We start from the raw sequence: 16,394 nt of genomic DNA, 5'->3' as shown, positions 1-16,394 counted from the left end.
GTCTCCAGGAAATAAATATAAGACAAAGTGAAATCCTCTGAAGTGATGGAAACACGATTCTGTGTGTGTGTTTGTGTGTGCCTCTCAACGTCTGCTGTCTGCAGTCAATACACCTCCTGTCTGGTCCTGCTCCCCTTAAAACCTCACAGTGAATTGAATGTGAGCAGATGTCTGCTGTCTCTGTGTATTAACATTGTACCAGCTGTGCAGTTGGCAAGTCATAAAAGTCTGCCTCCTCATACAGATTTTTTGTTTCGTCTTTTGAAAGCATATGTCACATTACACAGAGAAATGTTTATCATTTTCTTTTCAGCCAAAGGGATAACAGGTTACTTGTCAGTACAGTCATAGTCAAAAGTTTACATACACTTGTAAGGAAGATGTTTATCATGGCAGTTTTCAGTTCCGATGATTTCCACAACTCTCAGTTTTCTGTGCTGGAATGAGTGGAACACATACTACTTTGTCACAAAAAACATTCATGTGTTCAGTAGTTAATTTATTATAGGTCTTCTGAAAATGTGACCAAATCTGCTGGGTCAAAAATATACATACAGTGATTCTAATATTTGGTTAAATGTATCTTGGCCATTTTCACCTCAATTAGGTGCTTTTGATAGCCATCCACAAGCTTCTTGCCACATGCACTTGTAAGCTTGCACACATGACCACACACATACACACACATAACCAAAAATGTGCGTGTAAGCGTGCACCCAAATACCCACACAGACACACACAGAATTAGTATATTTCCAACATTTTAACTATATTTAGCCATTATCCTTTTGGTCATTCTTCAAACTGCAAACACCATTTAAATATTTAAATGTTGCCAATCTTTGATGCATTATGAGATTTATTCTTTTGGGTCCCATTCAGTGTATTTGACTCATTCTCACTGTAACATCTCTTCATACTCCATCAGCTGTTTCTTGATACAATTTAAGCTAGCATTACAGTTTGGGTCACAGCTTATAGTATATTTTGAATCCCTCATTCTCACCCCAGTGTTAGGATGCTTCCTATTCTTCAGAACTTCAATACTAACTAACTTCCTCACTCTTCATACTTCAAATGTTTTGAAGCAACCAATTAATTTTGGCATTAGCTTTTTTAACTAAATATGACACATTTTTCATATATTCTTGGCATTATTCATATATTCAGACAGATTTGCCAGTGAGTTCAGTTTGACACACACAGTCACAACACTGTTGAACATGCACACATAAGCGTGCACACATGCCTACACACACACACACACACACAGTAACATAGTATATTTTCCAACATTTTAACCATATTCAACTATTATCTTTTTTTTTATTAATGTCAGAATCTCCATGTAAATATTTAAATGTTCCCAATCTTTGATACATTGAGATTTACTTTACTTTTCAGTCCCATTCAAAGTATCAGACTCATTTTCACTGTAACAACTCTTCACACTCCATCAGCTAATTCTCGACATAAATTCATACCAGCATTGCAGTTTTGAATCTTTCACTCTCACCCCACTATTAGGATGCTTCATATTCCTTCAGATGTGACCTCAAATAAATCAAAACGACCAATTCAATTTGGTCTCAGCATTTTCAACACAATTTTCCACATTCTTCACATATTCTTGGCATTATTCAAAGTTTTCAGCAATGCATTTTTTCTTTTCAATGAACCTTATTAATTTATATATATATATATATATATATATATGTATATATATATGTATATATATATATATGTATATATATATATATATATATATATGTATGTATATATATATGTATGTATATATATGTATATATATGTATGTATATATATATATATATATATATATATATGTATATAATTCAAATATATTACAGCCAGCAGTGCGCATTTGGCATCAGCTTTTCAACAGCCAGCATTCATAACTGCAAGTTCTTCAGAATTTGCCTTCTCTAGTTTTACACTTGTTCTACCTCAGAAAATGTTTGATATGTTGTTAAAGATAACTGTACATAATATTTGGACATTACAGTAGGTTAAGGTTTCCTTGACCTTGACGTCCATAGTGAGAAAAATAAATTTGTCCATATTAGCAAGCTAGCTGTTGGCATATTGTATTCTAGCTAACATTAGCTAGGTCAATTAAAACTCAAATGTTATGTGTTACGAGGCGACAAATAAACATATTTTTAAATATTAAATGTAGTATTGTTTGGTCCAAATAACTGCTACAATAATTATTTCAACAAAATTATTTTTTGTGGAGATTTTTTAAAATCATACTTAGTCACAGTTCATATTTTACCCCTGCATGTAAACATGATATAGCAATACAAAACTACATTTGTTCATAAAGAAGGAAATGATTAATTAAAAAAATAATATGAGGTAATCAAAAACAAGAGGAATACCTGGAATATTACATTATGACATAATTTGATTTCAAAAGATGTAGCACTTAACCATGTTTTAAATTAAATGAGTAACGAATGCAGGCCATTTTTGACCCATGTTGCCCATTGGAAGGGGTATGCAGAGCTTGTGCATCAAAGAGTTAAGCAAGCAAGACTGTGAAAATGAATTTCACCTCACTGATAACTGCGCTTATTTTTCCACCACAGATCTGGTTCTACACCAATGACATCTTTGAGAATGCTGGTATCCCAGCACCAGAGATCCAGTATACCACAGCAGGAACAGGAATCATAGAGATCATCGCTGGACTCATTGGGGTAAACTTGCAAAGTGGAAAGGTGCAATTATACTGTACCTGGTGTAATTTTTTGTTGGAGTTTCGTCTAAAACATCATTTAGAATTGAGTGATTTGAAATAAGATGAGACGATTTGTAGCAATCTCATGTCTGTGTGTTACAGAGCTGCTCTTAGGGCACAGTTAGCTTTGCTTAGATTAAAGTCTGGAAGCATAGGGAAACAACTCTCTTGGCTCTAAAAGATACACCTACTACTGTAATACTTCTAACGCTCACAATGAATACACTTCATCTATTTTTACTGCATACACAAACAAACAACTCAAAATGACAGCTATAGTGGGAGCAATGTGCTGAATTTATTTCTTGATTAGTAAAGATCCATAAAACACACGGATGTGCATTATGAATATCTGATATTATAGAACTAAGCCTTATTTCCACTCCCACAATTAAATCACCTGTTTGTATATTTATAATGCAGCATTCTCACCACATATATGAAATATTATTAAGCACTGATCAAAAGGGGCAACAGCTCCATTGATTAATTAATCACTTGATTAATTAATAAGGAGGAAAATTAATCACTTCAAATGAATCAGTCTTATATCTGAAAGTTGTAAATTCTGATTACATTAACCTCCGTCTCTGTCAAAAAGGAAAAAACGAATACGACTTAATTCAAGATATTTCTTCAACTACTAAGGGGACAGGGATGATGAATAAGGACAACTAAACATACATGCATATGTACATATATACAATTGCACTGCATCAACTCTCAGACAGAATGCATGAGGATGGTTATTGCCTACTCTTATCTGCTGTGGTGATGGATGGGCTGATGATGAGGTAAACTTCTCGGAAAGTGCCGAGCATAGCGAGCACACTTGTCGATCCTCTGGAGCCACGGTGCAGCCAGATGATAACTGCTGTACAGTAGGTTCAGTGAAGCAGCTGGTCTCACATATTCAGGATAATGATTCCAAGCTCAGACAAGGTCAATCATAAGAGGCTGTAAGAGCATGTGTTGTAAAGTTTTACAGTTTTAAGTCTAGGGGCGTGTTTTGGAAGAAAGAGTATCCTTGGAGCTCTTTGACTGATTGCTAATTAATTCCTTTGTGTGGAAAGAGAACTGGCCTCTATTTAAAGAGTAATTTGATTGATTCGATGAAATAATATTTGAATTATATGCAAATTGAAATCTCATTCATTCTGTCGTCAATATGTGCAACATATCTAAGAACCAATGTCAGCACTAAGTGCTTATAAGATGAATTAATCAAATAACAGAGTCACAAGTAACATAACAAATAAACATGTTCTTATCTTTCTTTCTTGAAAACAGTGAAGCACATTTAAAATAACACATGATAAGAGTTTCATAATATCATAATGATTACATGTTCTGAAACACATGTTCAAGTAGATAGTTCTGACAATTTCAGTCAAAGAGCCTTTCAAGTAAACCATCAAAGTGTTTCTGAAAGAATTTAGCTTATTTATATATTCCTGTGTTAGGTCCCCTACATACAGTTGCAATCAAAATTATTCAACCCCCATTGCATTTTAGGTTTATTGGCAAAATCAGGGGCGTTGCCAGACACTTTTTACCGGGGCATGTGCCCCGGTAAACATGCGCTGTGCCCCCCTGTAAAATTCCAGATGAAATTTCATGAATGAGTCTATTTTTCATCACAGACAGTTTATGATCACAGAATAATATCCGTACCCCTGTGCTATGACTGACGCGTCTAGGAGTAGTTGACAGCTCCTGTGACAATGTACATTCATGGTGGTATTACCACGAGTGAACACAATCAAACAGGAAAACTCCCTTATTGTGAGACTGTGAGAGCACTTTTTACTCTTTTTTTGTGTGTGGGTTGGGGGGGCTGTGCCCCTGTAAAGCTGCAGGCCTAGCAACGCCCCTGGGCAAAATTTTAAATTTTTCAGGTGTTTGCAATAAACAAATTACACAAGAACAGTTTGAATAGTTAAAAAAAACTAATATTACAAGGATTTTATCCAAATACAACAATCCTACTTTCAATGACTACTGCAGTCTCAAAAATATTCAACCCCCTGAATAGAATTCCTCATAAGAGCACACATTTGCAAATCAGGTGTGGTCTCAAGCACACCTGATGCAACCAATCAAGGGCTTCATTAGTTGCATCAGGTGTGCTTGAGATCATTGCCTTGCACAAACAAGGAAAAGGATACAAAAAGATAGCAAAGCCACTGAATGTTCCTAGAGATACAGTTGGAAGCATAGTTCGCAAGTTTAAAGTTAAAGGAACAGTGGCTACAGTACCTGGACGTGTCAGAAAGAGGAAGCTATCAACGGCTGCCACCAGAGTCCTGAGGAGGCAGGTGGTCAAAAACCCTCGACTGACTGCAAAAGACCTGCAGCAAGACTTGGTGGCAGCAGGCACTAAGGTTTCAGTTTCCACAGTAAGGCGCATACTAAACGCTGAAGGGCTCCATGCCCGAACTCCAAGATGTACACCACTACTGACCCAAAAGCACAAGAAAAGTCTGTTCCAATTTGCTCAAAACTATATAAATAAGCCAAAGAGGTTTTGGGATTCTGGAACTTTTCGAGCCTATGGATCAGCGACATGTCTGGAGGAGGAAGAATGAAGCATATGCTGAAAAGAATACGCTGCCTACAGTGAAGCATGGCGGTGGCTCAGTGATGCTCTGGGGCTGCTTCGCTTCCTCTGGCACTGGAAACCTGCAGCGTGTGGAGGGCACGATGGATTCAATCAAGTATCAGGAAATCCTGGGAGAAAATGTCAAGCCGTCTGTGAGGAAGCTGAAGCTTGGGCGTCATTGGACCTTCCAACAGGACAATGATCCCAACCATACCTAAAAGTCCACCAAGGCTTGGTTTCAGAAGAAGTCCTGGATGATACTAGAGTGGCCATGTCAGAGAGGTGATCACGAATTGACTTGATGGTGCTGATATCATAAAAGACCTCACAATAAAGGATATAAGAAAGATAGAAACCGAACATATGAAGTAATTAATCAAAATAACCTTTTAGAAACCTTTTGATTTGCATATTGCATATTGCTGTGATGATCGCATAAAAAACCTCAGGCTAGCTTTTAGAGGCTAACCACTCTAGCTTTGTACTCAAAGGACAAGAGATCAATCATTCGTCTTTTTTCACTCTCAGAGAGAAAGCAAATACATGTGCTTCACAAATGTCCAGTTATTCCTTTAGCAACATTACAGCTCACTGAGGTTTATGTTCTTGCATAGAACATAAACCTCAATATTCTTTAAACAGTGTCTGACATAAGGTCTCTGTCTCCTCTTGTAGTGTTTCACCATAGAGAAGCTGGGCAGGAGGCCTCTCATGATCGGGGGTTTTGCGATGATGGGCATCTGCAGTGCTGGAATCACATTATCCCTAATTTTACAGGTGTGTGTATGTGTGTGTGTGTGTGTGTCTTCCCTTAAAGTATTGTAACCCAAACCTTTCCAGTACAGGAGATGTGGTTGTAAGGTAAAAGAGACAAAGAGCAGAGTGACTGACTTCTTTGCATTATGCTGTTTTCTTCTCCCCGCAGGCTCACTTATTATTCATGCGCTATATTAGTGTCTGCTGTGTGGTCGGGATCATCGCTGGATTCTGTATTGGTCCAGGCAAGTTACTCTATACCATATGTTAAAGGGCAGGTTCAGCCAAATTATATAAAAAAAACCTCTTCTCATTCACCCCTTATGATGATGTAGACCTAACATCCTGCTGCTCTCTAAAACTTGATACACTGTGGGCCGGATCTACTAAGATCCCAAATTGCTTGTACTAATCTGCGTGCGAAATCTAGAAATTTGCGTGTGGGGTTGAACCGCGGTTTGCGGGCAATTTACAAAGAATGATTGCGTTAATGACAACAGGTGCAAACGTGTTGGAGACACGCCTATTTAAATGAGGGTTTAGCGTGTTTCATGGTTTTCAGCATGGCGAGTTTGAGAGAGCGAAAGCGCAAAATGAAATTGGACCCTTTGGAATTAGAAGTGTTGGTAGAGGAAGCGAATAAACATTTCAATGAGCTGCAGCATTGTTTGTTTGTTTTACGCATACAAACCGTTTGCACCTCCCTTTGAGACGTGGTAAATATAGACGCAGTTTCTATGAGCAAAATTGCTTTCAGGTTTGATAAATCACTTTGCGTGTGCTAAATTAATATATTTACATTTTCTCCACCCACAACACGCACAATTGCGTGTAAACGCCCCATGTTGCATATTCATTGCTGCAAACGTACTAACTGAATGCAGACGCAACCCTTTTTGTGTACTGTTAGTAAATCAGTTTGTACATTTTTTTTTTTTGCGTGTGCAAGGACTTTGCACACGTTTTAATACACGCAAACCTTTAGTAGATCCGGCCCTGTATGTCTGTGAGAATCCACTCACTGAAGTTGAATTGAATTATTATTATTATTATTATTATTATTATTATTATTATAGGTAGTTTTCATTAAATGTCTATATCACTTTTTATGTACCCTGCACATCTTTTTTTCAGACATGTCCCTTGAATCTAAAATAAGGAAACAGTTATTTGAGTTGTTTGAGAATGATAAATAAACCTTGTACATGTGTGTGTCTTTGCATGTTCCAAAGTTACCATAAAACTGATTTTTAAAATGTCAGTTATTCCAATTATTGTCTATTGTATTGTTTTGGAGGCAGAAATATCAGTACTGGGTCCCTATAAATTTAGAGATCTGACTATCTGAATGGAGAGATATCACAATAGTAAAGTGAGGAAATATGTGTTTGTAACTTGCAACTGAGAAAGGGTGACATAAGTATTTTCTAACTACCACAAAATATCTTGCACTTTCTGTCTGATCTTTGTCCCACAACTTGTGATATGCAGTACTACTGACTTGATTAGTCTGTATAGGTTCAGGTTGCTTTTTGTTATTAAATGGCTCCCTCTAAAGGCCATACCTTAAACTTTTTTTTGAGGGGCCTCTAATCTGAAGAAAGACTTGCAAAAGTTATTGAAACTCTGAGAGTATCTCAAACTATCAATCTTCTAATTACCAAATAGTTTGTCAAATCTGTTAATGGTCACTGAAATATTTACAATTGTTACTGGCTGAATGAATCACATACAGTTAAGTGATCTTTCTTTTGTTTTTGCTAGCTAGTGTATTGAGTGTAGATTGATGAGGAAAAAAAATAATTTAATGATTTTTAGCATAAGGCTGCAACATAACAAAATGTGAAAAAAGTGAAGCGGTCTGAATACTTTCTGAATGCACTGTATCTTAATAGAAGACTCATCTGCTTTTTTCGTTCTTTTTATGAGAAGATTTGTGAAAACAAAACGTGCTGCTTTAGCTCTAAAAAATAAAAACCCTTCTTTTACCATCATGTGGATCGAGGAAATTGCCTCATGGCTTTAACATAATTGAAGTCGCCGCTGATTATAAAGAGTCATAACAATAGGGTGAGAAAGAAGGATTCAAAAGAAACTACAAGCTGGGAGCCAAACCGCAATGCCAGCTTGAATTTGTGTGGAGAAACGGCTGATGGAGAATGAAGAGATGTTACAGTGGGAATGAGTCAAATACTCCGAATAGGACTGAAAGTTGAATAAATCCCAAAATGTATCAAAAATGGGGAACATTAAAATTTAAATGGAACTTCTGGCTTGAAGAATGAATGACCAGATAATAGTTAAATTTATTAGAGAGAGATCAAAAAATCAGTGATCATGCACACCTGTCTATGTGTGCCAATACACCTGGTGTGTCTTAAATAATTATCCACATCATCTGTCAGGTGGGGACATTCCCCGTACATATGACATATGTACCTGGGTGAAGAGATGGTCTCAATATAATAGAAAATTTGACAACAGCTGCTGTATAATCAACACTGCCCCTTTGCCGTTTACTATCAGTTTGTTTTGTATTTGACATTGTGACATCAGAGCGAGGAGGATGTGGGTGCATGACATGGTCCGTAAGAGACAAAAATACAGTGAATATTATCGCCTCGGCCAGGAAAAAGAAAAAGAGCAACAGTGCCACAGAACTCGCTCCTTATAGGAAAAAATTTAAAAAAGATATTAGCACTCAGAAAAAATTGCTACGTGGATACAGGCCCTAAGCACGCACACATGAGCACACACACACACACACACAGGATATTTTGAAAGTATTATTTCTTGTACCACTTTTCCATCATTTTAATTATATTCAACTATTATCTTTTCGTTCATTCTTTAAATGTTCCCAATTTTTGATACATTATGAGATTGTTTTACCTTTTCAGTCCCATAGTATTTGACTCATCTCTTATCTCTTCATGCTCCATCAGCTGCTTCTCGACACAATTTTAAACCAGTATTGCAGTTTGGCTCACAGCTTGAAGCATATTTTGAAGCTTTCATTCTCACCCCACTATTCAAATCAAAATCAATTTTATTTCACAAACTCACAATCACATTGCCTCAGTGGGCTTTACAATCTGTACAGTGAACGACATCCTCTGTCCTCAGACCCTTGATTTGAGTGTGGAAAAACTTGCCATATTGAGAAAAAAAAAGCTTTTAACAGGAAAAAAAGGTGGAAGAAACCTCAGGAAGAGCCACAGAGGAGGGATCCCTCTCCTCCAGGATGGACAGACATACAATAATTGTCACATGTACAGAACAGAACAACAAAATCACAGTTTACAAATTTCATAGACAGAATATCTGATACAAATTATAACATATGTAAAGTATGTGGGTCCAGGAGATGACTGAGCAGGACGAGGTATCACCAAGTGGTGCCCGAGCCACACGACCTCCTGTCCACCATGGTGACCTGGAAGAGGGCAGGCCACACAGTATAATTAGCAGTAAAACAGAAAAGATCAGAATGAAAAGGCATCAAATTTTACAGAAATACAGATATAAGGATTATTATGACTCTTCATACTTTCCAGAAGCGAACATTTCAAAGGCACCATTTCAAAATTTGGGCATTATTCAAAGTTTTAAAGCCAGCAATGTGTATTTAGCTTCAGCTTTTCACAACCAAAAGTTTATCAAAACTTGCCTTCTCTAGTTAATATCAAAATTCTATGTAATGTAACAGCAGAAACCAGGTCTGTATAGTGGAATTATTATACTTATGTAGAGCTAGTTATTTTATTTATACATACATAAAAAATTAAACTTTTTTAAACTGGGTGTATTTAAGGCCCCCTTCACACTGCCTTTTCAAGGTGGGAATCTTGCGCTGATATTCTGCCTCGCCGTCTGTGTGAAAGTTACTGAGGTGGAAGGGGGGACAGTTTCATTCCACCTCTGATCTTCCAGTGGAGGTTGTAATGGAGCCGCAACTGAGGCGAGACAGCGTCTGTGTGAATGGAAATGCCAGCAGCACGGGACAGGAATGTGACAGCCTGATGATGTTCACATCTGACAACTAAACAGATCCTTCACTCATCAAATAAAAGAGAAATGTCCCACACTTCAACCCACAAAGCAACATTGCAAGACCAAACATCAGTAATGTGGTAGCTGGTCGTGTCTTCAGCATCTTACAGTATACAGTATGAGGAGCTTAAATACTGCATTTATACGTGGAAAAGTGGCTGTCATTCTGTCTGTTCTACCGACTCTTCATCACATTTCTGATGTGCCAGGCGGCTCCCGCTGTTGAATGGCAGTGATTGCGTGGAGCGATTTAGAGCAAAAAACTTTAACTCACCACGTCTTTATCGCCTTGCACTATTGTGTTGTTGTAGTTACTGTCCCTGGCAAGTTGCATAGAAAAAAAATCACTGCGACAGTCAGCTCTCCCGACTGAGACTTCAGTGAACTTTCCCCCAGAAAACAGCATCCCTCCTCACAAGTGAGAGCCAGACAGAGTCCTATTTACTGATGCTGATTATGTGATGTAATTTAGAGCAAAAAAACTTAACTTTGTCTCTTTCCACGATGTATGGTGGGTCAGGATCTCAATCACAACACAGTGTAACAGCATCCATATGATTATAAACGGTCGTTTAGATTTACAGGTGGACACCAGGGGAAACATGTTTAAAAGAAAACAACACAGATCTCAGCATTATGAATCACTCCTCTTTTGGTTCCGCAACGCAGGCATTCTGTATGAAATGACACACTGGAGCAGCATTGTGCCAGCATTGCTTGGTTCAGTATGAGCAAACAAAGGCGCGGCAACAATGCGGAATCTCTGTGTGAAAAGGGCTCAAGATAATTAATGGGGCACTTCACTGGTTTTACACATTAACATCAGTTTACTCACCATGAATACTACTCTGCATCTTAAAACAGTCAGGTAATCCAATAAAAGAAAAACCCTGTAGTAACACTATATCATCACCATCATTAATAAATGGTTAAAATTATAGTTAATTAAACTTTGGTCAATAGTTGTTTGACTGTTAACAAACAATGAAATGCATTGTAAACCATTTATTAAGCAATTGCTTAAAGTTGCAACTGAAATTTGTAATAATTTGTACATGATGTTTTCATCATGATGTCATCAGGTTTATCCCAATTTGTGATTGTAGACTACAGAACGTCTGCATTTAAAATGGGATGTGCTGAGTTTGAAAGCTATAAAGTTGAGTTATGGCAAATTCAGGATCAAGAGTTCTTGACATTTCATCCGCACAAGTTACTAAAGGTCAGGATATCTACGCCTCTGCTGAACAGATTTTGACTGTTCTTTGTCTCTCACAAACAGCTCAACCAAGAAGAAGTGCATTACCAAATTGCTAGCAGGGCCCTTTAAATTAACTGAAAGTGTGTGATTTATATTATTTTTTAATATCTTTTGCTATAATCCTTTTTCAGCTGGGGTTCCTTTCCTGATCACAGCAGAGCTGTTTAAACAGTCCCACCGTCCAGCAGCCTACATTGTAGGAGGATCACTCAACTGGCTGTCCAACTTCACTGTGGGCTTTGTCTTCCCCTTCTTACAGGTGAAAGCTACTCAGTGTTACCCTATGCTGTTATTTCTCTGTCTAAATGTTAATACCAGTGATACTCAGGCTTGCAATCAAAACTCAATGTGATCAGAACTGATAAATCTGATCACTGACTTGGTTTGATTCCAATCCACATTCTTGTTCTCAGTTTTAGAAAGCTCCCAACAGTGACTGCAATGTTCCATTTAACTTAATCATCACAGAGCAGCTTGAAAGATCAAATGATATTTCAAATGAGCAGTTTAAAACCTGTCTCATTTTTTTATGCCTGTGACAGATCTAACAGTCTCATTCTTGTTGCTTCCAAAGTTCCACTCTTCATTGTTTTTGCAGTCACAAAACTGCAATAGAAAGTGTGCTGCAAGAAGTATCAGCTCAAAATTTGATTCTGACATGTTACAAAACTAGGAGACATCAGAAAGGTTGAAAAGTTCCAGTAAGTGTGTTTGCCCTATTTGTGTTTTCCTTCTTCCCTTCTTTTTATTGAGACATAGACATGCAACACAGATCCAACCAAGGACATTATGGAATACATCTTAACCAATTAGGCCACAAGGTGCCCCTCTTTCTCTTTTGTATTGGTTGTCTTGGATGTGTCTCTCTTAACTGTTCTCATGGTGTGGCGTCCAGTCCTGATCAGCAAAGTTAATATCAGGAACTTGTCCCCGAAGCAAACAGAACAGTGGAACTCAAAGCAGAACTTGTGACATGTTATGTTTCTTCCCTCACTTTGAAAAAAGTTACAAGTGAACCCACAGGACTGTCTTCCTGTCCCCCACATGGTCAGACCATGAGCTCCAGTGCTGTGTGGAGAGGTCCTTAAATGGGGCCCTATGTGAAGGTCCAATTTGTAAGATAGTTGATTATTGAGGCTCATTCCCAACTCGTCAAGTACTGCAGCTTTGGATTTGTTGGCAGCCCAACCGACCAACCCAAAGTGACAGAATTTAACAAGTTGGGAATGAGACTTAATAATCAACTATCTTACAAATTGGACTTTTAAACAATCTATAGTACATTAACTAGAGTGCATGGCGCAAGTACTTTTACAGTGGTACCAAGCTCCCTTTTCTAGTTAAAGGACACATAATCTGTGTGCAAAGTAAGGCACAAAGAGGTTGTATTCTTCTCATTTCTCAGTTTGTACATCCTAGACTCTTTTCCTCCCCTCCTCCCCTTGTGTCTCAGTCCCTTCCCATATAAGATGCAAGCAGAGGAGGCAAGGAAGAGGCACAAGAAGAGAGGAGTCAGTGCTTCTAACGCACAGCTGCATCATCTGTCCATTGTTTTGTTATGGCTGTATTTTATGATCTCTTTCAGATAATAACAGTGTTAATGACAATTTATATATTTACTTTTAATTAAATTCATAACATGGCATTATATGACATACGTGATACCAAAGTTAAATGTCTTTTTAAAAAATGTTGCTAAAAGGAACTGTACAAACAGTGAAGGGTAGAAAGTTTGACTGCGCATATGGTCTTAAATAACTAATACAACTAATGAATTCAAAGGAATACATTCCTTCTCCCACCGCAGTTTGTACATTTCACTTGTTTGTCACACCTCCTTGTTTGTCACAGGTTCCAAGAAAACTACTGCAAAGTATGCACCTGTGCATCCTCGGTCATAGCTCCTTCAGCAAGCCTCCTCTCTCCTCTCTCCTCAGGGAGCATTTTAGAAATGGAGATATTAAAAACAGTTAAAAGAGACAGTGTGCCCATTTACACACAAGGTACAGCAGCTTAACTTCATTGATTATTCAATTCCCCTGACCCGCTGACAGGATTTAGGATCTAGTTAATGAATGTTGTGTGTTCTTCGACACATCCAAACAGCCACATACACAGTCCAGGTTAATACAGTGAAAATGTTTGGAGTAAATCAGTTGTCATCCAGATAAATCCTGGACTCCATCAGAGCTGTTTTAAAAATATTTATTTCACAGGCTAAAAGTTTAATTCTGTTTCCTCTGGAGAGTTTCCTGTACTGTCAGGTTTGTAAGTGAAATAAATACAGTCCAGTTCAGACAATTGGCTGATCAATCAGAGCATGCTTACTTACAAGGTAAAAATGCTATCTTTACATCATACTAGATGCTCACATCACAGGACAATCCAATAGGGTCAAGTGAGGGTTAAAATACGGTGCACTGGTAATATAGCACTATACTGTATCTATTCAGTTGGAGTTAACTGAACTTGAACAATGGTCCTTGGCTTGTGTTGTGTACTTTTTTAGGCTGAGGTGATGTGTGTTGTGTACTTTTTTCAGGCCGAGGTGATGTGTGTTGTGTACTTTTTTCAGGCAGATGTGATGTGTGTTGTGTACTTTTTTCAGGCCGAGGTGATGTGTGTTGTGTACTTTTTTCAGGCCGAGGTAGTGTGTGTTGTGTACTTTTTTCAGGCCGAGGTAGTGTGTGTTGTGTACTTTTTTCAGTCCTTTCTGTATCATGAAGTTGGATAAATTGAGCTTTCAGAAAAGTTTCCCAGTCATGATTACAACCTGGATGTTGATCATCTCTGACCATGTGTTTGTCTATTAATCTGTGACAGCATACATTCTTAACCCTTTTCTTTCAGCTTTGGTCACTGTTTTGATTCCCCTTTGTTTTGTTCTTTTTTTCAAAAGTTCCTCTTTGGATTGACAATTCATATCACTTGTGTCATGACAATTTGCAGTGTAATGTGAGTTCTAGAAAGCAAACATGGTGTTATTGAATTCTCAGACCCTCAGTCTCAATCAATTTTTTTCTATCCCCTCTCATTCTTCCAATGACCTTCCATCCATCTGCCACATCCAACCATCAGATGTCAGCGGGGTCTTACTGCTACTTGGTGTTTGCCACCGTTTGCCTGTCCGTGGCCACCTATGTCCATTTCATAATCCCAGAGACTAAAAATAAGACTTTCATGGAGATCAGCTGGATGTTTTCTAAGAAGGAGGCAGTCTTGGAGACCCAGGGCCTGACACATGGGGACCAGCTGAAGCTGAAGAAGATGAATGGCTATGGTGGTGTTGAACATACTTCACTGGAGTTTGACAGCTCTTCTTCTGTACCTTAACTGAGCTTCAGCTTTTGACTGGGACTAGAAATCCATTCATTACTTCCTCTGCTCCTCTGTTTGAGCCATTAAAGTAAAATTCCAGTTAATTTAAAGTTGGGTCTTTTTTTAATGGGTTTGGCCATTCTTATCAAATCTAATAATGTTGTATTCACCAAGGTGATAGCTGAGATCTGAGACCAGTGACAGTCAGACCATCAGACAGGTTGGAAACAAACCTATACAAATGGTTGGTTAAACTTGTTTGGAGTCAAAATCTAAATAGATTACTGACACACTTCCTGTTTCCCCTACCATAGTTAAACACGCACAGTTTTCCTGTTCAAAGAGGGATTATTAACAACATTTAAGGTGCTCTCAGGTTAAGTTTCACATCCAAATAAAGTGGTTTAGAAAATCACAAAAAACTGTCGGTTTTATTTGTCGGTGCAACTTCATTTTATCATAGTCAACATATTCCCAGATCTCAGCAATAACTTTGGAGAGTATAGTGTTATCATGATTGATAGTAATGAAGGACAAACTGCAGAAGAAAAAAAAAAGGCCACATTTGTAGGAAACCAGGTTATGCCTTTATCTACTCATATCAAAGCAAGCTTCCCGTGCAAACAAGTGTTCCTGTGCCTATGTTGTAATGTCCTTTATACAATCATGTGTTTGGCAAAGTGGTGAGCTTGTGTGTGAACCTGTGGAATGTCCCAACAGGAGCACTCCACAACTATTCCACTCTTTTCTTGTCCCCGTCACAACTTGTTTGAAACATGTTGTTTGCATCAAATTCAGAATAAGCATATATTTACATAAAACGATAAAGTTGATGAGATCAAACTTTAAAAAATATTGTCTTTGTATTTATCAAATAAAGACAAGTACATTATCATATTCTGTTTAATTTCTTTTTCACACTGTGAGTCAACTTTTTTGGAATTGGGGTTGGTGGTTAGTTGGTTGGTTAGTTGGGGTTGTTTCTTACACCTTGGCCTTTATTTTTGAAGTTTTGGCCATTTGGCCATCAGTAATAATAACTTCACAATAACCAAAGTGATTGTCCAGATCTCAGACTTAAACTTAACTTAAAGACATCACTAAAATTTGATCAAATGGGTGAAGAAACAATTAGACAACTCTTATTTACTTTGGCAACAGCTTCCATCTGTAAACTGTAATGGATGTGCTTGGTCAGTGGACTCAAGCTTCAAACTATGCCACTCTACCTTCCCCTCTAGAGTAGTTTTGCACATTAACAGCTCCAAGGTCAAGTTTGCAATAATACATAATATACAACTTCCAGTTAGACTTTCAAAAAACAGCCTGCTGACTAACAGTTCACATATTATGACATGTTATGACTCTTGGAGTGTTATTAACGTTACTAAAATGTTGCAGTGTGGTTAGATTTAGGTACAAAAAGTATTTCAAGAAATGATGCCAGAGGGCGGTAACTACAAGGTCAAACTTAGAAGTAAAGGGCCAATGACTAGTCTGCTGTATTTAATGCGTTAGGAGTGAGAACGGGCTGTTACTGCTTAAGTTGTGTACATAGGTGTTCCACATGTCACCGCGGTAACACAAACCAGTTAACAATCAATACATGTCAGGGTACTGACTTTAGGGTAGACTCAACA

At 37.8% G+C, this 16,394-nt stretch overlaps 1 protein-coding gene across 6 annotated transcripts in view; it reads left to right on the top strand.

Moving 5' to 3' along the window:
* slc2a15a (solute carrier family 2 member 15a) overlaps positions 1–15,651 on the top strand; it is an 83,134-nt gene extending 67,483 nt beyond the window's left edge. For all 6 annotated transcript variants that reach the window (XM_084376607.1, XM_084376605.1, XM_084376606.1 and 3 more), the window contains 5 exons: positions 2,613–2,723; positions 6,042–6,143; positions 6,292–6,367; positions 11,568–11,695; positions 14,515–15,651. In XM_084376607.1, coding sequence (XP_084232733.1) covers positions 2,613–2,723; positions 6,042–6,143; positions 6,292–6,367; positions 11,568–11,695; positions 14,515–14,769 — 672 coding nt within the window. In that variant the 3' untranslated portion in view covers positions 14,770–15,651. The remainder of the gene's footprint in view (positions 1–2,612; positions 2,724–6,041; positions 6,144–6,291; positions 6,368–11,567; positions 11,696–14,514) is intronic.
* The last annotated feature ends 743 nt before the right edge of the window (positions 15,652–16,394 follow it).

This window comes from Pagrus pagrus (genome assembly GCF_965226575.1).
Source record: "Pagrus pagrus genome assembly, chromosome: 15".
Classification (NCBI taxonomy): Eukaryota; Metazoa; Chordata; class Actinopteri; order Spariformes; family Sparidae; genus Pagrus; species Pagrus pagrus.
Note: the sequence above shows the minus strand (reverse complement) of the source record. Positions and strands in the feature narration are given on the sequence as shown.